Genomic DNA, 21,186 nt, shown 5'->3' with positions numbered 1-21,186 from the left:
TGGTATGAAGCAACTTAATCCACCAAACAAGAGCTATATCCCACCCCACAACGATATGCGACACATGAGGCCTCCAACCGGAAAATATGATGTCCCTTCAGAACATATGGAACAGTACCAGCCACCAAATAAAGCATATCTTCCTCCACACAAAGATATGGAGCATTATGAGCCTCCAAATAAAGGATATCTTCCTCCACATGAGGACATGGAACACTACAAGCCTCCAAACAAAGGATATCTTCCTCCACATGAGGAGATGGAACATTACAAACCCCCAAACAAAGGATATCTTCCTCCACATGAGGATATGAAACATTACAAGCCTCCAAACAAAGGATATCTTCCTCCACACAAAGACATGGAGCATTACAAGCCCCCAAACAAAGGATATCTACCTCCACACAAGGACATGGAACATTACAAGCCTCCAAACAAAGAACATCTTCCTCTACATGAGAATATGGAACATTATGAGCCTCCAAACAAAGGATATCTTCCTCCACACCAACAGATGGAACATTACAAGCCCCCAAGCAAGAGTTATCTTCCTCCTCATGAGGATATGGAACATTACAAACCCCCAAGCAAAGGATATCTACCTCCACACAAGGACATGGAACATTATAAGCCTCCAAACAAAGGATATCTTCCTCCACATGAGGAGATGGAACATTACAAGCCCCCAAACAAAGGATATCTTCCTCCACATGAGGAGATGGAACATTACAAGCCCCCAAACAAGAGTTACCTTCCTCCTCATGAGGATATGGAACACTACAAACCCCCAAACAAAGGATATCTTCCTCCACACAAGGACATGGAACATTATAAGCCTCCAAACAAAGGATATCTTCCTCCAAATGAGGAGATTGGAACATAACCAGCCCGCCAACAAAATATCTTTCCTCCACGACAAGCGACCATGGAACATTACAAGCCTCCAAACAAAGGATATCTTCCTCCACATGAGGAGATGGAACATTACAAACCCCCAAACAAAGGATATCTACCTCCACACAAGGACATGGAACATTACAAGCCTCCAAACAAAGGATATCTACCTCCACACAAGGACATGGAGCATTATAAGCCTCCAAACAAAGGATATCTTCCTCCACATGAGGAGATGGAACATTACAAGCCCCCAAACAAGAGTTACCCTCCTCCTCATGAGGATATGGAACGCTACAAACCCCCAAACAAAGGATATCTTCCTCCACACAAGGACATGGAACATTATGAACCTCCAAACAAAGGATATCTTCCACCACATGAGGATATGGAACATTACGAGCCTCCAAACAAGAGTTACCGTCCTCCTCATGAGGATATGGAACATTACAAACCCCCGAGCAAAGGATATCTTCCACCTCATGAGGATATGGAACATTACAAACCCCCGAGCAAAGGATATCTTCCCCCACATGAGGATATGGAACATTACGAGCCTCCAAACAAAGGATATCTTCCTTCACACAAAGATATGGAACATTATGAACCTCCAAACAAAGGATATCTTCCCCCACATGAGGATATGGAACATTACGAGCCTCCAAACAAAGGATATCTTCCACCACAGAAGGATATGGAGCATTACCAGCCTCCAAACAAAGGATATCTTCCTCCGCATAAGGATATGGAACATTATGAACCCCCACACAAAGGATATCTTCCTCCACACAAAGATATGGAACATTATGAACCTCCAAACAAGGGATATCTTCCCCCTTATAAGAACAATGACCAGCATGACCATGTGGCCCAGATGCAACCCCCATCCAAAGGCTATTTACCCCCTCATAAAGACATGCAACATATGAAGCCTCCAAGGGAACATTACCAGGTTGATAAGGATCACATGTCTCACTACAAGCCCCCGTCCAAGGGATATCTTCCTCCTGAGGATGGAATGAAGCATCTTCAAACTCCATCAAAAGCTTATTTGCCTCCTAAATCTACAACTAGCTATGTAACACCCCATCCAGATATGATCCATGCGCAAACACCATCCTATTCTGATAAAAATGTTGGCCATGACATGGAACATATGCAGCCTCCTAGTCATGGTTATTTATCACCAAAGAAAAGGCCTCTCCTGTCACCTGCTCACTATGAGTCGTGTCCAAAAGTACCTCCTAAGTCGGGGGAGATGTGCAAAGGCCATCAAAAGGATACGTGCTCTGAAAATGGAACAAGAGACAAACATTGTCCTTATGAAGGTTTGTGCTGCTTTGATGGCTGTGCTCATGTTTGCCTTCCACCAGACTATGGATCCACGTTTGCAAATACAACAACAAAGGCCGCCATTCCATCAACCCTCGCCCCACATCACAACAAGAGCTCCCTTAGGAATTTCTGTCCTCAAGTGAAAAAGAGAGATTCTTGTGAACATGCCGTTAATCAATGTTGGAGCCCAGGCGTCCCAGATGTGGATTGTCCCGGTAGTGGGCTTTGTTGTCATGATGGCTGTACAAATGTTTGTATCAATGGGTACCATCAAATTGAGAGCTCATTCCATGTTCACCACCATCACCATGTCAGCTATCATGTGCCACCCAACTCAAAGTACTTAGTCCCTGGGTCACAGTACATTCCGTACGAGGTATTGCATGGATCAAACCCAAGGGAATTGGGTGTAAGCGAACTTTTAGACCAATATCTGAATCACAAGGCCAACCCTAAGCACCAAAAGGTACCAGGGCACCAACCTAATTTCGACAAAAAGTCTCATCACGGATCAAAACCAGAACATCCCTCTATTCCTCCGACTCATGGAATGGAGGAAATCTATTCATTAAAAGAGCTTGAAAATATGGAACTGGAAGACTACCATCCCCATCATTTAACGCAATTGCAACACCATGATGGCGATAAATCTGTGATCCTGTCCCCCCCAAATCATTATAGGCCTCCAGCTTTGGGATACTTGCCGCCAGATCCCCGTGGTCACACTCACCTATCCAAAGACCATATGAATCTTGGTCAAAGCTATGAATTGCCATCCAAGTCTTATTTGCCACCTAAGGTTCACCCTGATTTAGGAGAAGAAAATCACATGATGTATTTTTCGCCACCAATTCATGGGTATCTTCCCCCAACTCATGGTAAGACTCCAAAGGCTCTACATGCATCTCTTCACTATCTTCCACCAAGCCATGATTACAAAAAACCCAGGCCAGGACCGACATATCCTTCCAAAGAGTACTCTACAAGAGTCGAATTTCAAGATTTTCAGCCACCCTCTAAAGAATACTTGCCGCCAGCAGCAGGTCGTTATTCCAGCAAATTGGAGGTCAAAGAACCCACACATGATATCAAACGACAAGGGGCAAACCATATCAGCAAAAGTGAGGATCCAAAACTGAAGCCTTCGCAATCATATTTGCCCCCTAAAATGGCCGAGCAAGAGGAAAGCTCCATGGAACATTACAAGCCTCCTTCCAAAGACTATTTGCCACCCACAGAGGAAGACCTTGAGAACGAGGATGACTTGCCAAATCGTTACTCGCCACCTAAGAGTGATTATTTGCCCCCTGGAAAACCTGCTCATCCCTATGAGGTCAAATCAATATCAACTGAAGATCCCAAGGAGTTTGATAATCCTGGTAATCATTTGAAGCCACCAACTCACGGTTACATTCCCCCTCAGGCTGACAAGGCTGCGGGCAAACATGAGCATCTAAAACCGCCATCAAACGATTATTTACCTCCTAAAGCAAAGGACTCCAAACTTGGTACTCACTACAAACCACCCTCTCATGGCTACCTTCCACCAGAGAAAACTGAAGAAGAGCATCACCTTCAAAGCCATTTTGAAGCTCCAAGTAAAGACTATCTGCCTCCCAAAGCGGAATCACAGCCAGAAGAATCCCATGAAAACCTGAAACCCCCTAACAAGAAGTACCTTCCCCCCAAGAAAGAAAAAAAGGTCCTAGGATCTCACTACGAACCTCCATCTCATGGATACCTTCCTCCCAAAGCTCAAGATGGCATTAACGTAAACAACCATTATGAGATGCCCAATCATGAATATCTCCCTCCAGACAACAATAAATTGGATGATACTGGCCAACATCTGAAACCACCCTCAGTGGAGTATCTTCCACCCAAGGGTGAATACAAAGGCAGTGAAACTGATTACCAGCCTCTATCTGTTGATTACCTGCCACCCACAGTCAAGGAGACAAAGCAAATTAACGACCACTATGCAGTGCCCAGTCACGATTATCTTCCCCCACAAGACAGCAAAGAAAATAATGATCACCTACATTTAAAGCCACCCTCTGGAGAGTATCTTCCGCCAAAAGGAAATGTTCCAAATGTTGGAATCCATTATGAACCCCCTTCTCATGGTTATCTTCCCCCGGACAGTGGCAGAAAAGATGATACCCATCAGCATCTAAGACCGCCGTCAGGAGAATATCTTCCACCTAAAGGAAAGGTGCCGGATATTGGCACTCACTATCAGCCACCCTCTCATGGCTACCTTCCACCACAGAAAAATCTGGAAGATGACAGCCATCAGCATCTAGAACCTCCTTCAGGGGAGTACCTTCCTCCAAAAGGGAACAATTACGAAATAGATACTCATTATCAACCACCCTCCCAAGGTTATCTTCCTCCCGGCAACAAAGAGAAAGATGATGCACGTCAGCATTTGGAACCGCCCTCCGGCGAATATCTACCGCCCAAGGGAAAGGTGCCAGATATTGGAACCCACTATCAGGTGCCCTCACATGGTTATCTTCCACCGAAGTCAAGTGCACAAGATGAAAGCCATCAACATTTCAAACCACCCTCTGGAGAGTATCTTCCTCCTAAAATAAACGGACCAGAAATCGGAAATCACTACCAACCTCCCTCCCAAGATCATCTGCCACCTAAATCTGAAGCTCAAAACCATCAAATCAATGATCATTATGAGACCCCCACCCATGATTATTTGCCACCAAAGAAGGAAAAGTCAGAACATCAGCATTTGAAACCACCCTCTGGCGAATACCTCCCTCCAAAAGGAGCAGATCCAGAGATAGGTACGCACTATAAACCCACATCTCATAAGTATCTCCCACCGCAAGGCAAGGATTACTCGTCACCAGATACAGACACACCTCCAAAGTATGACCAGCATCTGAAGCCTCCATCCAGTGGTTATCTTCCTCCTAGAAAGGAAGGCTCCAAACTTGATGCGCTCTTGTCTCCTCCATCTCATGGTTACCTACCACCCAATAACTATGAACCTGATCATCATGATGATCATGCATCAAACAATGCTCATTTGAAGCCGCCATCAAGCGATTACCTACCACCAAAAGAAGTAGAACACGTTGGAAAAGCACAAGCTAACTACTCTGATTTGAAGCCACCTTCTCATGATTATTTGCCTCCTAAAGAGGTGAACCATGTCACAGTGACTCCGCATAGCATATCAGTCTCAGAGCAATATCAACCATCTTCTCCTGGAACAACACCCTATCACGTCCCCCCTTCATATCCAACAGGTGCTCCCGAAGCCCAATCGATTTCAATTGAGCCAAATATATTGATCAACGGCAAATCTTACAAATTGGATGTTCCTGGCAGTACGGCAGTTACTGTGGGTCCAAACAATCACCACCAAAATGCACTTCCACCACATTCAATCAATATTCAAATCAACATACCCAACAAGGATGAATTTACAATTGGAAAAGGAATTCAAGGGCTGGGTGGAAGCCATTTCCACTCTCCAGAAATGGAGGATAAAAATTACGCCCCTAAGGTACCGGAATATAGACCAGGTTCGCCAGCAGTTGAATACTCAGGCCCTGGAGAAGAATTCAATCATCATGAGTCTAAGCCGTCTTACTACCCAGATCATGAGACTTACGACGACGGCTATGGCTATGGATTTAATTTACCCAAGCCTCAGTATCATAACACCAAGGACCATCCCCCAAGAAAGTATATATCCACCAAAGATCATTTGAGGAATTATAACCCACAATATTTGCCTACCGTTCCTAAGAATCTCCCATATCCTCCATATCTCCCACCTTCACCTTTCCCATCAGGACCTGAAGATGGGTCATATCTCTTCGGTTATGAAAACAAAGATAACCTTTATCATCCACCTGGGTCGCAATACTTGCCACCAATTGATAGCAGTATTGTCCATCCACGCCTCTTGCCACATACCGGAAATGGGCGCCCGAATGATGGGCCTCCCAAATTACCTAACTATCACTCGCATCACGTAGAAAACTCTCCTGATGAAACGCTTTCTCCGCCGAAGGGATCGTACCTGCCACCGGACGATTACGTTCCGCCACCGACCCCGGACAATTACATTCCCCCACCCAGTGAAGTTCCAAGTGAAAGTAATGGGTATATCCCTCCACCTCCTAAACCACCATCAGCATCTGATGACTATCTACCTCCACGTGTTGAGGGTGCCAAGCCTGATTACATTCCACCGCCACCAAGAGATGTATTACCGGAAGTGGATGATGTGGACGCTGATAATATTCCTGAGCCTCCATCTCCAGATGAAATATCCGCTCAACAAGTTCTTAACAGCCAAACTCTTCCCCCAAGCTCATCAAGTGATCACTACATTCCACCCAAAACCATGCACGACATCCCAAAAAACTTTTTAAGGCCAGAGGATGTTCCAGAGGAGATTCCAGAGGAGATTTTGGAGCCTCCTGCGCCCACTGAAATTGACGCAGAGACCATATCAGAGCCATCAGAACCTCCAGAACCGTTCCTTGGACTCGCAAAGCTCACAAATGGAAGTGGTCTTGAAGAGTCAAACGAACCAAAACTGCCCCCAATGCCCACATTGGCTCCGCCCCAGCCTGACAAGTTCTTGCCCCTTTTAAGAGAGCTGAGCCCTGATCTGCTCAAAAAATTGGGAATTAGCGTTAATCGGCCTAATCCCAATGCAGCTCAAGCCAATTTTATCCCTGGAGTCCCCGGGAAGGACTATCCTGATTTCAAATCCATTCCCCCAACTGCCTTCTCATGTGAGAATTTCATTTTAGAAGGATTCTATGCCGATACCTTTACTTCCTGTCAGGTAAGAATTACGATAAAAAACATCTAAGAAGAACACGCCTTAATCCCTGACATGTTTCATTCCAGGCTTTCCATGTGTGCGAATCCGGAAAGCGGCAATCCAGTTTCCTGTGTCCAAGGGGAACCATTTTCAATCAAAAGCACCGCGTCTGTGATTGGTGGTACAATGTCAAGTGCGAGGACTCCGCCGAGTTCTATGACCTCAATTTGGATCTAATATTGCTAGAGAATAAGAAAAACAGAGCCACGTTGAGCGTCCCTCCGCCAATAGACCCGTTCTCTGTGGCTGGTGTGGATAGTAACCTTCTCTCCGGATTGGAAAGTGATAGCAGTCTTCTTGGAGGATTTGGAGCTCAACTCCTCAATAGCATTGGAATGATGAATGTTATGAATGGAATCGACAGGAGTGACAACGGGCAATCCTTGGACACCTCCAAACTCCGGATACGAAACAGACCAACAAAAACTCCTCTCATCAACTCACTCAAGGCCCCTTCTGATGATCTCTTCAAGGGGAAACAAGGTTCTTTTGTAAATAAGCTTTCTGACCTGAACCAAAACGACATTGATGACATGACTTCAGACGAACTCTCAAAGCTTGCCAACAGTCTGGCAACTCTTGAGCAATTGTCCAAAGATTTGGAGCACTTTGACGATAACGAAATGAAAGAGTTACTTTCTAGAAAAGCAAATCCTCCATCAAGACTGCCAAATAATAAATTTCTTCCACGCAGCGGCCGCATTGGCCAACCCATAGTCGCTTCCCGTAGATCCAATGAAGCTGAAGAAGAATCAGCTCTTTCGGAATCTCGAAAGGCAAGTGTGGCGTCAAGCCTTTGTGAATTTATGAACATTTGTGACAATCTCGAGAGTTCTCCGGAGACCCACCGGAATTATCCTGCAAAAGAACTCTCTGAGACAAGCATAGACTCGAAAATTGTGAATCCTCTCCCTGTTTCGGTTGAAACTACCGCCAACCCTTTTCTCCGAACAGGTGAGAAAACGGCCTCCGAGATTGCCGCTTTGGTAGCCAAAACAAAGGCTTATCTAAAAGAGAAACCTTTTGACCTGGACGTAGCTGGGTCTGAAATTCGGGAACACTCAGTCATAAGAACCCCCAAATTAGAGACAGACAATGAATTTCGGTTGAGTGATGACAACATGGATCTTGATGTAACCACGTGGAATCCAACAACTAGCCATGCTTTCACTGAAAGCCAAACAGACGTATCGTCGTCCTCTGATTGGACACCCATTCGTAGCCTAAATTAGGCGACTTTAAATCGAACCAATATTATATGTTCATCATCAAAGTGTGGATGTATTTCTATGAATTCATGTATTGAATACCGTAACAATAAATTTAGTCGGATCGTTTCGTAATAACTTAACAATCGGCCTTGTGTAAACCAGAATGGAAGGACCCTGGGAAGTACAAATCAGAAAAAGAGCACAAGCTTCATCATAATATTGAGGACACAAGTACATGGTACAATGATGTGCTGGTGCTTGTGTTGAGCTATAAACAGACAGTCTGACATTGCTGCTAGAAGCGGTATTCGTCTGAGCTTCCATACTAAGAAAAAGTACTTTATTGTTTGTCTAAACTTGAGCCCTGAGGTGACAGATATGTCGCAAAATGGTCAGTCCCGTGGTCATCACCCCCAGTTGATGCATGATTTGGTTGGCAGCGTTCATTACTGAAATGAAATCGGTATCAGGACTCTTCAAAAACGTTGGTTGACACAATGGGCCCATTTATTACCACTATGGTGGAAGCCCTGATCAGCCTCATATTTCCGTTGGATCCCATTTTCGTGGTTCCCGTCATACTCCTCCATAAACTCCTGTTTATTGCGATGACGCTTGCGAGTTTTCCGGTGCTTCTTGTGACGATTCTTTTCAAATGGACTATCATCAAACTCCTCCAACAGAATTACGGCTGTGGTATCTTGCTCCATGTCCTCTAGAATTTCTGGAACATTCAAGACCCGCATTTAATTCACGGATGTTACATGGCTTTTTAATCACTCAACCTCGCTAACTCAATGTACCGCTTTTGAAGAGACAACCCTTGTGTAGGGAACGTGTGATTAGATTTTACTGATTAGTGATTAGTGATTACAAATGTGCGCAAATAGACAGTGACATTTTACCTGGTGCGATTTGCCAATTGTTCCTGTAGTCGAAAGTGGTTGTGCTTTGTGTGGTTGTGTCGGGCCTAGGGATTTCTAGTGGGGGGAGACAAGTGCTAATCATTTAGTTGATGTTGGCATTCAAAATACGAGTGCAGTTACGAATTTCAAGTGCTATAGTTTTGGAGGTTTTTCTTTCCTTGCAACTTACGACAACTTTTTGGCAAATTGTTTAAGACGAAAAGGGTCGTGGTATGTCTTTTAAGTTCGTCTTTTTTTTAGTTTACCGTAGAGTTTAATTTCTCCATCTGTAACTCCTTGAGGATTCCGTGCCGAGCAACTGTAAGTACCAAAATCTTCGGCGGTGATGTTCTGAATCCGAATTTTCATTTGAATATTGTAGAGTCGGGGCTTTCCCGAGCTTTGAATAAGCCCGTATTTGCCAGGTCTGAAATTGGAACGTAAAAAGTGATGTGAAAAAAAAATGCTTGACGGTAGTAAGCGCTAGACTGTCAAGACTGACTTCTCTGTTATGACGTCACTGCCATCTTTGCTCCAAAAGTTTAATGAGGGAGGATAGGCCGCAGTGAGACATTCCAAGACAGCTGTCGATCCAACCTGGGCACCAACCCTTTGATGACTAATCCATAGAGTAGGAGAGACTTGAAAAAAAAAATGAAATAGTAACTCAATAGGTGGTGCATAAAAAAGTTCTCCTACGAGAAGTAATTTGGAGTACACTTACAATCCACGTAAAGTCGAACTCGTTTGCTCACCGTCGGAGGAATACCGTTATTGGCCAGACATTGATACTCCCCAGAGTCGAATCTGCTCACTTGTCTTAATTCAAGGTCGCTTCCATGATGAACGGCAACTAAATATAGTATTGGGGGAACAAAGTCACATTTAATGATCGAACTAGCTCTCTAACACGGATGATGGTTTTTAAGATTCAGGTCGTGGATAGGTTCCCCTAATCAAGATTGACAGGTTCGTGTCTCCACGAGGTCCACAAAGCCTATGTCCACGATTTCCACCCCTCTTACATTGTTACTCACCCTCTTCGCATTCGGAGGACCTTCCCTCAGAAACGCTCTTGTCAGACTTGCAGACACGGATTTTGGAGCCATCCTCGCGGACCCAGGAAATGGTCGGGATGGGATTACCTGTGGCGCGACAGTTTAGTAGGACTCTCATCCCTTCGGTGGCCAAAGTGTCGGAACTACTGTCCTCATCGATTATATCCGGGGGAACTGGAAGCCCAAAAGGAAACTCGTCATCACTTTGAAAACACTGAGAGAGTGGGTTCATGAACGGTTGGTAATAGGAGTATGCTTTAAGCTTGGAACGACTAGTTTGAAATGCTGCGAGAAGTTCGGAAAGAAACTAAAAGTTCCTCGCCACGACTTCCCAAGATCTGGGGAACCCGAGTTTTGACTGGTGTTTCGGCTCAGCCTGTCACTGAATGGAGACCTGCCATCCATCAAAATTCGGATGGGAGCTTCATACCAAAGCTACGTTTATAACCACTTCCCAGACACGCTGGTCAATGTCTGAAGTAAAAAAAAATGGCCACACTGGCTCGGCGACACTCACCCACGACACTTAAAGTGCCACTGATTGAGATGACGGGACCGGTATTGATCTGACAGATGTATTTCCCAGCATCCGACTCCTGAATGTTTTGCAACTTGAGATTGTAGGTAGCGCGGTTGTCGAAGGACACACTCATCCGATCGTTTTGTGTCACCACTATTGGATACACGGCAAAGGTACCCTTCTCCGAGTGGAGCCAGGCCACTTTGTAATTGCCCAGATTCTCGACTGTGCACGAGAACTGAACTTCATGGCCCACCCTGACGGTATGATTATCGAGGTTATCCTGGCCAAATTTGGGCGAGAGCGGAGGTCCTGAAAAAGGCGACAGAATCATTTCAAAGGTGTCTTCATTTTCACGGTTTTGGCTTCTCCTTTTATCTAAGCCTAATTGAAATCACAATTGCTAAAAAAAGCACCGATTCTCACTACCCACTCCCTTCCATCACGCAAATTTCCCATTTGTCAGACCAAACTAAGAGAAGGGCGAATTTTTTATGTCTTCTTTGATAGGGAGTACGGAAATTAACCAGCTCCTTCCACCTCTTTGTCAAGTGGTAAGGAGACCCTTGTAAAATGTTGCTTTTATTGTGGCTCCTCCTTGTCGAAGCAGCCCAAAATGGCCTTCAATCATGCTCCCTTTTTGGTAGAGGCCATCAGACAGACCAACAAATATCAGAGCGAGCGGACGGAGCTAACTAGATATGAGTCGTCTCAATCGGATCATCTGGTATGGTGGCCACTTTGGCTAAAAGCGTGGATGCAGATCCCTTTCCTGGCTCTCTCGAGAGGCTCCATCTCACCTCTTTGATTTTGAGAGCCGAATCAAATATGGATGATGTTTACTTGAACTTGTTCATGGCAATACTAATACCGAGTTCAAATGAACGACCAGAGTACCCCGAAGTTGAAGCAAACATATTTCTGAAAGTCAAGTGCAAGTGGCAGTGCTTGGAACCATGTGGAACAGTGGAGAACCAAATGAGACATGAAACAGCCATGAAAATGCACTTGACAAGGGAAGAAAACGGGTCTCCCAGTTGAAACGTTAGAAAAGAGATTTCCACCCTCTTCAAAGGAGATGGATCAACCTGGTGGAACGACCACGCCACGTTGTCTTATCATGTTCCAAACAATCAAAAGTTGGACGGTGGAAAAAGGGAAAAGTTACATCATTTGTTTGTAATCCACTCTTCCAGGTTGTTTCAAGACCTGATTCCATGATCCAACAACGGAGCACTAAAAATATATGATCCACCTTCTTCGAGCTTGAGTTGGAACCACGTTGGACGCAGATGTGAATCATGGCTTCTTGATATTGTTTTGAATTGGGCTTCAAGCTAGCCAGTGCAAGCTTTTTTCTCTGTGGCTCTTATCAAACATTTTGAGGACCCGATTGAGTTCCTCGGAGGGCAAGGATCAGATTTTTGCCAGTGTTCCCATCCGAGCATGGATGCACCGAGGAATGAGAAGGAAGGAGAGAAGAATCCTGAGATCTTTGAAAACAACTTAATGAGCTCCTCCACTATCTGGTTGTCCTCCTTCTGGACTTCCAGCTTCTTGTCCCCATCAGAATCCTTGATTGTCCAAAACCTGGTCCCACTTGAGATATACCTCCATTGGATCACCAATGCATCCAAAGACATCTCTTGGCATTATCTTTTGGAAAAGCAACATGAAGTGGAACGAAATCAGGTCAAGCTGCGGACAAGGGAGGGGAAACAGTTGGAGATTTAAATTCCTGCCTAGCATTTTAACTGAAATTTAAGATGCACAGGGTCCGCTCACTCACTCACTCGTTGCCACATGTATTCACAGGGTGTCCTAGAAGATCTCAACAGTGCCATAACTAGCGCACGGTTGAAAGTTAAAACAGTCTGAAAGTTCAATTACAATGTTACGCCTTTATCATTCCAGCTAATCTTTCCAAATGAACAAGTCTCTTCAAATTGGAACGAAACCAGGCTTATGAGGGCATTGAAATTTATATCAAAGTGGTACAAGTCCTAGTATTTAGAAATTGAGAATCCTGCTCACAATTCAAACGTCTCATTGAGCCAATCAACATGTGAGAATGACAGCTTCCCCAAACAGGACACAAGAAAAAGAAAACACGTGGGTATTCCAAGTACCACCCTGTACTACGTTATGCAGGCGGAAAAGAGAGCTACGTGCCATAGAAACCAAGGATCCACCTACTCTGTCTTTGTGCTACTCTACATTTCCCCAGTCCAACTTGGAGGTCCTCCGTTGGTTGCCTCCAGCCCCAATTCCTCGTTCTCCCACTTCACTCGCACCCAATTCAAAGAGAATTTTTGCATTTTTCAGCAACCTTTTCATTTCCCCGGCTCAGGCTTTTCCGTTCCGTCCTCTGCTGTTGGAATAACCATACTTCAGGATATAATCAGGTGCGCAAGTCGTGGAACAAATCGAAAAACTCGCCCTCCAGGATTGAACCTTGATTAGTCACAGCCAACGAGGAGGTACCATGGCGTGGCGTTTATTGCATGCTTCAAAAGACCCATCCAGGTGCTGAGCTCTTTCTAACGTTTCCCTAGTTGTGCTCATATCTGTTCAGTCGTTGACAGGATTGTATTCATGAGGGTTGGGTTGTTTCACCATGGAACAACACTAAAGGATGAGTCCCAAAGCTAACTCAAACCATGCATGCTTGGGAGGGGCGCAAGTTAGGAGACCTCTTAAGACCTCGTAGCTTCAGATTAGTGGGCCAATTTATCACGGGGCTAATTGTTTTGTGGCGCAATTTGCTTGTCGTCGACATGAGCACCATGTGGAATGAGAGAAACGAGCTTAACCGGGCGGCAACAATAGCTAAGCAAGCACTCGCTACAGTCCCTAGATTGAGTTGTACTTGACTTTAAAGATAGATTTCACTTCCATATGAAAACAGGAGAAGAGGGAAGTGGTGGGAACAAGGAAGGAGAAGGACCGGGAAAAGGAGAAGAGGGGGAAAATGTCAAGCGAAAAAAAGGAACATTCCGATTAAACCTGGAGCGGGATATTTGAAGGAAAGTAGCTCAACATGAGATGTCAGTCAAGCGCAAAGGAATTTAGCCCAGGCCTCTCACTGAAACTGCGGCCTCGGGAGCCAATCTTCGAATTGTGTCCCCAACCAAAGGCGACAGAATAAGAGAAAGCGAGAGAGAGAGAGAGTCTTACCTTTGGCGCTCTATTATTCACTGAGGTGAAGAAAAAAAATCGTGATTTACTTGAGTCTTGTCCTCAATAATGCAAAGTCAATCGCTCGAATGCAACCAATTTTGAATTTTCAACTTTCAATCCAATCATGACAATATTTGATATTCATTCATCGGTTTGACATTTTGCCTCATTATCATGCCTATTTAAAGCAGTGGCGCTGGTTCGGTTGGAGGGGAAAGTTTAATGCGAAATCTTTCATTGCAGATAAGGGTCTCGAATGCTATGCGCTTGGCTAATGTTAGTGTTAGCTAGCAAAGGGAACACCTCGACTCTCCTCAGGTGCCTTTTGGAACGTGACGTTCGATTAGAATTCTTGGACAAATTTCCCGTTATGAACTTTTTTTGTGTTGGCTTAAACAGCGATCATAATTATTGGATAGACCAAACAGTTCCAGCCAGAAAGATAGACACTCGCTTAAGAGTGATGGCTGTTGGTCATGCTGGCCAAAGATTCTTGTAGTATTTGGGTCGTGGCTCGAACGGTCTTCTCTGGCGAAATGAGGAATGACTTTGTATCAGAAAATGGCTTACGTCTAAATCCCCGGGGCTTAGCGGCCTCCCGACCCAAGATGGTCGTCTGGGTGGGCCAAATCAGAGCCAACTCAAGCAAAGCATCAACTATCCATCCATCCATCCATCCATCTATCCACGGCCCCCTCTTTGTTGCGTACGATGTCCTGAATAGAGATTTTGCACATCAAAATTCCCTTTTATCACTTCCGATTTTTCATTACGACCCTGGTCAGATGATACTCGGTTCTTTGGACGAGGTTCCATGGAAGGATCAACATATTATCACTATGGTCATCCTGCTCGAGCTGTATAACGACATACAGTAACTACTCACTATACACGGAGTCGCTGGATAGAGTTCGGTGCTCCTCTTGTGCCTGCTACTCAAATAAATCCCGTCTGTCATAAACACCTTGGATCATTGCTCTTCAACTCAACTCGGCACTGGGGAAAAACACGAAATTCAAAAATATTTGCTAAAATCATTATTATTATTATCATCACTATCATCATTGTTAACATGCCAAGGTGCCCCGTTATTTCGTCAGTAATGTTGATTAATGTTGAGTCTGGGGATCGAGGTGCCGGAAGTGGAACCCAGAGATTTCACTCAGTGAGAATACCCTTTGAGTGAAGACGGTCCTCAGTTTCTTTGGCGTGAACGAGAAGCTGAAGCATCCAAGCGAGTTTAGTCAACAAGCCATTGTTATTGGAGATGAGAGAGGCCTTCACACTGTCAAACAACAACCAACCCGGCCACCTCCAAATCGATCGGACAAACTGTTTCTTCTCAAGTTCAGAACTCTAAGTGTAGAGTCGATTGAAGGCACTACAAGTTCTGTACGTATACGTCGTGTGTGCCTTGTGCATTCCCGTTTACCTTCCTTGTCCCCCGTCTGTTGATCCTGAGAGCATCGTAAAAAATGTTCACACATCATGGTTGTTATGTTGGCAGGGCGACATTCATGTTCCAATTGAAATCAATTGGAACGAAGGATTACGAAGAGTAGGAGTGAAACTGCAACCAACAAGGATTGGGAACACGTGGTGCCCGTCTTTCAAAGGGAAGCCTGACCGGATATGAACCGGCGTTGCGTCCATTCTTGGCATCATTATGTCCTAACGTGACAAATTAGAGGATCACCTAATGATTGAAACATGAACGGAATGAGAGGGTTAGATGATGAAGATCATATCCATAATTGAGACTTTTGGATGAGCCGTGAAGAAGACAGATGGAACGGCATTTCATCAGCGTGGTCCACTGCGAATAGCCAATGAGCTTAGCAGTAGCAATGAGAGCTTCTTCTGCGTAATGAGATGCGGGACTTGCTTGGCATACCGAGTGTTATTAATAATATCCATAATTTCCATGACCATTGGAACTTGGGTGAACGAAGTGCGAGTCAGATCGTGGATTGTTCCCCTACATGGCTGGTTGTTGGCTATTTTAGGAACATCTGATCGGATGACATCTCATGCGACGACTATCAAGTTGCCCAATCGTGGAATAGCAATGTTGAAAGGGTTCTCATACAACAGCTACACTCACTCATTGGTCACTTGTTCATCATTTCAAAATGGTTGTCAGACCTCAATTTCTATGTTCGGACTGTACGAGGAATGTTGAAAGGAAACAGAAGATTTATAGTGGTGGTTAGCCTACTCGGCATGCACAGACACGCCATGTTTAAAATTCAAGAAAAATAAATCCCATGACAAAGTTTCCTTCACACCCATAAAAGCCTGACGACTAGAGCAACTAGATATGCTGCTATTGTTGTGGTTGGAAAGTGGGCAACCGCCGGCGGTATCCATCCCTGGTTTTCTTACCACGACCACGACCAGGATGAAGATGGGGATCCTAATACTTTTACAAGCAAGGCCGGGGGAGCAACAGACTACCCATACACCATGTATACCATGTACTAGGAGCCTGGGGTATACGGCAGAATGTGACTTCTTGCTTGTCAGACTATAAAGCCCCTTTTGTCTCTGTTGTGGCGGGGTCTTGAGATGTTTTCTCAGATTTCAGTGCGTGTAGCATGAAAAAAAAGTCGGAAAGTGTGAAATACATCTCTAGTACAACTCAATTGTGAAAAGGGGTTCTTGAGAAGCCATATGAGAACCAATTAAAGAGGGACCCAGCCAGACTTGGTCCGGCATTTACTTACAAAATCTACCGTATTTTCTCATTGTACCCTTGGAAAAGAGAACAGAGAGGAAAGAGGAAAGAGGGAGAGAGAGAGAACAATAGAAAGGGGTGCAGCTCATCCTGAATTCACGGAACGTCCCATTCGTCAAAATTCTTGACGATACGGGTTCAAAAGAGCGTAAAGGACCGACATTTTGTCCCACTGGCAAAGGCCATTATTCTGGTCACCATCACTCATCAAGTCTTCAAGGACCATTAGATCTGATCCCAGATAGGCTCCACTTCATTTGGGAAGTGACCCACCGGTTTAAGAGACACTAGCATTGGTGGAGGTGGCAATCAGAAATTACGCCCCACCCACCCCCTCACCACACCCCACACATACACAAGGCCCAGATCATGAGATGCAGCCTTTTCTAGAGCCCGTTTGAATGCAACGCTCCACATTCGTTTGGTTCACTTTGGCCAATTTGGACCGCCAACGCCTGATCTATCTTTGTAATTCACGCCAAAGACATAAACACCATGTTTTGAAAAATAAAGATTGCGAGGCCGTGGCCGTGGCGCTGGGAGCAAAGGAAAAAGAGAGAAAGAAAGAAGGGGAGAAAGTTTTAAAAATTAAAGTTCACCGCCTCCATCTATTCCAAATGAAGTCATGCAAGGTCCTCTCCCTTCCGAGTGGATTCATGGGAGCACTATCGTTGAGTAGTATTTGACTGGCCTCGAGGCCATTTCAAGTGGAACCAGTGTCCCATGACTTCTCTCACTCCTCTTGATCTCCCCCTTCTCATGGAACAGATTTTGTCCGTCTTCAATACTCGAAAAAAAGGTCCTCAACTGGGGTTAGGGTCGCTTCAAACGGAGATGAAATATTGAGATCATTGGATTTCGTCCCCTTGAAGTTGCCTCTTCTGGATGAGTATTGATTGAATTGGTTTGACTTGATGAAATCAAATTGGATTGAAAAAGGAGGAGGAAAAAGGAGTTGGCTTTTCAACGAGTGAGTAACCAAATGTGAGGAAAAGGAAATGCGGGCGCGTTGTTTTCAAGCGTGACCACTTTCGGCTAAAACGCTTCAAGTTGGCAACCGATTGGCCTCATGAGATCTTGGCCAAGAGATAGGCAGGTGGAACTGACTCGGGGAGACGCTCGGCCGTGAAAACGCGAAAATGGCGGCAGGGAATTCTGGCGGTTCAGGGATTTTGTCCAGTCATTGAACGGCTGCATAACTTTTGCATGATGGCTGATTCCCTCGATAGTCGTTACGCAGAACTTTGACTAGCCAGTGCAATGAACCGACTTGACTGACTGACTGACTGACTGACTGGTTCATTCATTGTTGGAATGGTACTCTCTGACAAGCTAGTTATTAACTCAGACTCTCATCCCTCTCGTCAAGTTGTCATAAAAAGATCTTAAACGGTGAATACCGACTGTAAAGATGTGGTTGGGCCGGCGGAATTTGGTTTACTCAAGTACTGGAATCGACCACTTGCGTCAAGGATAATATCTGAAGTTGAACGCCACGAACGATTTTCAAGGGACGGAAAAGACTTTTTTGAAACGGCGCTCTTTCCTTCGCACTTGTCCGTATGAACATGCACCCGTCTACCAAAGAAGTTTTTGATGGTGGAACGAAGAACTTTGGCTCCGATCTGTCATGACTTTTGAAACGTATACTATATGGTGTTGATGAGCGGTTCTGCTTTTCACTTACCTTTCATGTTTTTTGATTGCCTTCCAGCCTCGGCCACATCATGGAGGAGGATCATGAAAACCATGAGCACGGTGGCCATATGGGCCGTGGATATTTGAATTCTCGGTCGGATCTCCATCTTGTCCGTCCCAAAATGCTGCGGGAACCGATTAGACTGTAGGTGTTGACGCTGGAGAATGAGATGATTCTTGGATGATCTTTCGGAGCTCTTTTTGTTTGCAGAACGACTGGAATGGGTGCTTGATTTTCTAAGGGTTGCAATTGTCGTCAGGGGGAGCAGTTCACTGGATTTTCTTGTCCTCATATTTGCTCAAAGTAGTGGGAGTAGGGATGAGAACCAAGAGGGAGGAAGAGAAAGGAAGCAATGGAAAAGACACAATGAGGAGGACCCAAATAATTGCTGCTTGTCACACAGCAGTCTACTGTAGATCACGATTTGGTTCTGGTTCTGATGCAGCGTATTAATATGCGCCGAACTTTTTAACAAGTCAAATTTCTGGCATCATTCCTACTATGACCTCTTTTTGTCTGGGCAAAGTGGCTCAGCACTGAAGTGAGGCTACTAGGCAGAACCACGTGTACGGTTCCGTTTTCACTGTTGGTCCACTCACTTGTGGGTGAATTGGCCCATCGATGGACGTAGGAGTTGGAGTTGGAGGGGAAACCAAAACTTTTTTCAAACTCTCTATTTCCAATGGATCTCTAATTGGGAACACACACAGAAGTACACACAATCTGGGTGGTTCGTCCCTCGTGTATCTTCATGGGAACCGAACAGACGAAGAAAGATGAGGGAGATCAGATCAAGAAGAGCTGGTCAATCAAGCTTCCACTTGATTGGCAATGTGAGTCGGTTCGCTGTTCTGTTTCACTTCCACGTTCTGTTCCACCTCGAATGGATCACTGAAGACTAAAAGAGGGCATTCATGTCATGTCAATAGCTAAAATGGCTGGACTTTTAAAAGGTTATTCATTTTCTGTTGAAGAATTCGAGTGAGGAGTGCAAAATTTGAAATACCAATTTTTTGAGTTATTGAAAATTTTTGTAGGCATTATCAAGGCCCGGATTTAAAAAACTAAGAGCCTTTTTGTCGGCTTTGATAATACAGAATGATATGTTTCGTCACAATTCCTTTGCTATGGAATTGTTGAAAGGTTGGCTTCAAAAGCAGACAGATTAATCTTGATTTGATTTGCTCCAGAAATGAAATTTGTCTCGTACTATCTGGCAAAAAATTGGCTAATCCTTCGAAACATAAAAAAATGCTTCTCAAGGGGAGAGGGGGGTATCATTATTCCTGATTATTGGCTTGTCATCATTGAGGGGGATGTTGACACTTTCCACCGTTATAATACAATCATGATGTATTGCTTTTTCAATAATCCGCTCGAAAGAGAAGCATTCTTTGGGTCGCGGCAAGCAAATTTTCATTGAAAATTAATAAAGGGCCAAAGTGAAAGCGAGAAGCTTCCATCATGGTATACTTTATATCCCCACACGCACTCTGAATCCCTTCTTTGAAAAGGGACAGCCCAATCGGCCCTTCCATTAAAGATGGATAGGGGCTCGCTTTTGTTGTCAATGACTGGCCAGGTCCAGAACGATCCAGAGCTTACTTGGCGATCTTCAGAATTGTCCCAGCGTTTTGAAAAAGTATTTCAAATTGTCAAGGAGTACCAACTTACCCTGGAGATAGTGGAAAGGGCCAACACCAAAAGCCTTGATTGTTCTTCTCGTCGTCGAGCTCACTTTCTTGGCTTTTTCCTCGGACGAGGAACATGGAACGATTGAACGAAACTGGCCTCGCAACTTTCCCGTCCCAATTGGGAAGGGACCATTTATTTGCGGAAGTGCATGGCCAACCGGTCGTTGGCGAGGCATTCACCCATCGAGTCAACCACTCCGAAGTGACGAGAGGCGAAGCTCGAGTCAAGGGAAGGACTCATCGATGACGAAGATGTCTTGTGTTTGATAGTGGATATTTTGTACACACTGACACCAAACCTTGGACTTCTTGGGTAGCGGCTTTAATTGATGTTTGATGGGCTTGAGCTTTTGTTTTGACAATGACATGAAGAGACAAGGAAATGGTAAGTCTTTTTCGACGGCGTTTTTGCGGTCAAGACGGCAAAAAAACTTGAAGATATTTGACACTTGAACTCGCACGCAAGGATCAAACGAAAATCGGCTTTTTGTCAGTTTTAATCCCTTTAATCTGACTTCCTGTAGCTTCTTTGGGAGCCTGACACACTTTTCTCTTTCCAATTGTAACTTTTCGAGCAGACAAATTATTAATCAGATTAAAAGATTAAAAAGCCATTGCATTGCTTTTCAGTCGTGCTAAAATATGCTGTCTAGTAACATCAAATTCATATCCCAGTGATTTATGTTGAGTGAAGAGCTATTGAATTCAATCCAAATTGCATCTCAAATGTGATCAATATACTAAAGAGGTCAAAATATTGTTTCGAAGTTTGCAACTGTTTACAATGGTGAGTTTTTGAAAATCTGGAAAGGTAATTGTAGTTTATACCCGCTTATATTCAATTAAATGAAAAAAAATCACGTCATAAATGTTTATTCCAATAAAACATTGACAACGAATTATTGATCTGAATTAGGTAATTTTCATAGCAGTATGATAGAAATCAAACTGCCCAAAAAATAAAACGCCTTGGTAAACGCATACAACTTGCATCCTCATAGCCTGGATAGAGGTACCCGATATCTCTACATGTTTATTGACATTAAATACACTAGCCTAACTGTCATTATTCTGGGTTCA

General features: G+C 44.4%; 3 protein-coding genes across 4 annotated transcripts; 2 read left to right on the top strand and 1 right to left on the bottom strand.

Moving 5' to 3' along the window:
* The first annotated feature begins 925 nt into the window (after positions 1-925).
* Positions 926-2,576, top strand: LOC131881319 (uncharacterized). Its single transcript, XM_059228157.1, has 2 exons — positions 926-1,972; positions 2,421-2,576. The coding sequence occupies exons 1-2, from the start codon at positions 926-928 to the stop codon at positions 2,574-2,576; spliced, it is 1,203 nt and encodes a 400-aa protein (XP_059084140.1).
* Positions 2,577-2,748: 172 nt separating this feature from the next.
* Positions 2,749-8,436, top strand: LOC131880870 (titin-like). Its single transcript, XM_059227587.1, has 2 exons — positions 2,749-7,063; positions 7,129-8,436. The coding sequence occupies exons 1-2, from the start codon at positions 2,780-2,782 to the stop codon at positions 8,332-8,334; spliced, it is 5,490 nt and encodes a 1,829-aa protein (XP_059083570.1). The 5' UTR covers positions 2,749-2,779; the 3' UTR covers positions 8,335-8,436.
* On the bottom strand, positions 8,363-20,715 carry LOC131880873 (protein amalgam-like). 2 transcript variants are annotated; one of them, XM_059227590.1, is made up of 10 exons: positions 20,087-20,715; positions 18,401-19,310; positions 10,794-11,108; positions 10,256-10,450; positions 9,943-10,071; positions 9,721-9,859; positions 9,485-9,645; positions 9,219-9,293; positions 8,828-9,037; positions 8,363-8,762 (listed from the first exon to the last, which is right to left on the bottom strand). In XM_059227590.1, exons 2-10 carry the CDS (start codon positions 18,702-18,704, stop codon positions 8,665-8,667), a joined length of 1,626 nt encoding a protein of 541 aa, XP_059083573.1. In that variant the 5' UTR covers positions 18,705-19,310; positions 20,087-20,715; the 3' UTR covers positions 8,363-8,664. The 2 variants fall into 2 exon arrangements, with proteins under 2 accessions (XP_059083573.1, XP_059083574.1); XM_059227591.1 differs by lacking the exons at positions 18,401-19,310; positions 20,087-20,715 and adding an exon at positions 14,547-15,060.
* Between the last annotated feature and the right edge of the window lie 471 nt (positions 20,716-21,186).

This window comes from Tigriopus californicus, chromosome 5, assembly GCF_007210705.1.
Source record: "Tigriopus californicus strain San Diego chromosome 5, Tcal_SD_v2.1, whole genome shotgun sequence".
Classification (NCBI taxonomy): domain Eukaryota; kingdom Metazoa; phylum Arthropoda; class Copepoda; order Harpacticoida; family Harpacticidae; genus Tigriopus; species Tigriopus californicus.
The sequence above is the reverse complement of the archived record's forward strand: the minus strand, read 5'-3'. Positions and strand labels throughout refer to the sequence as shown.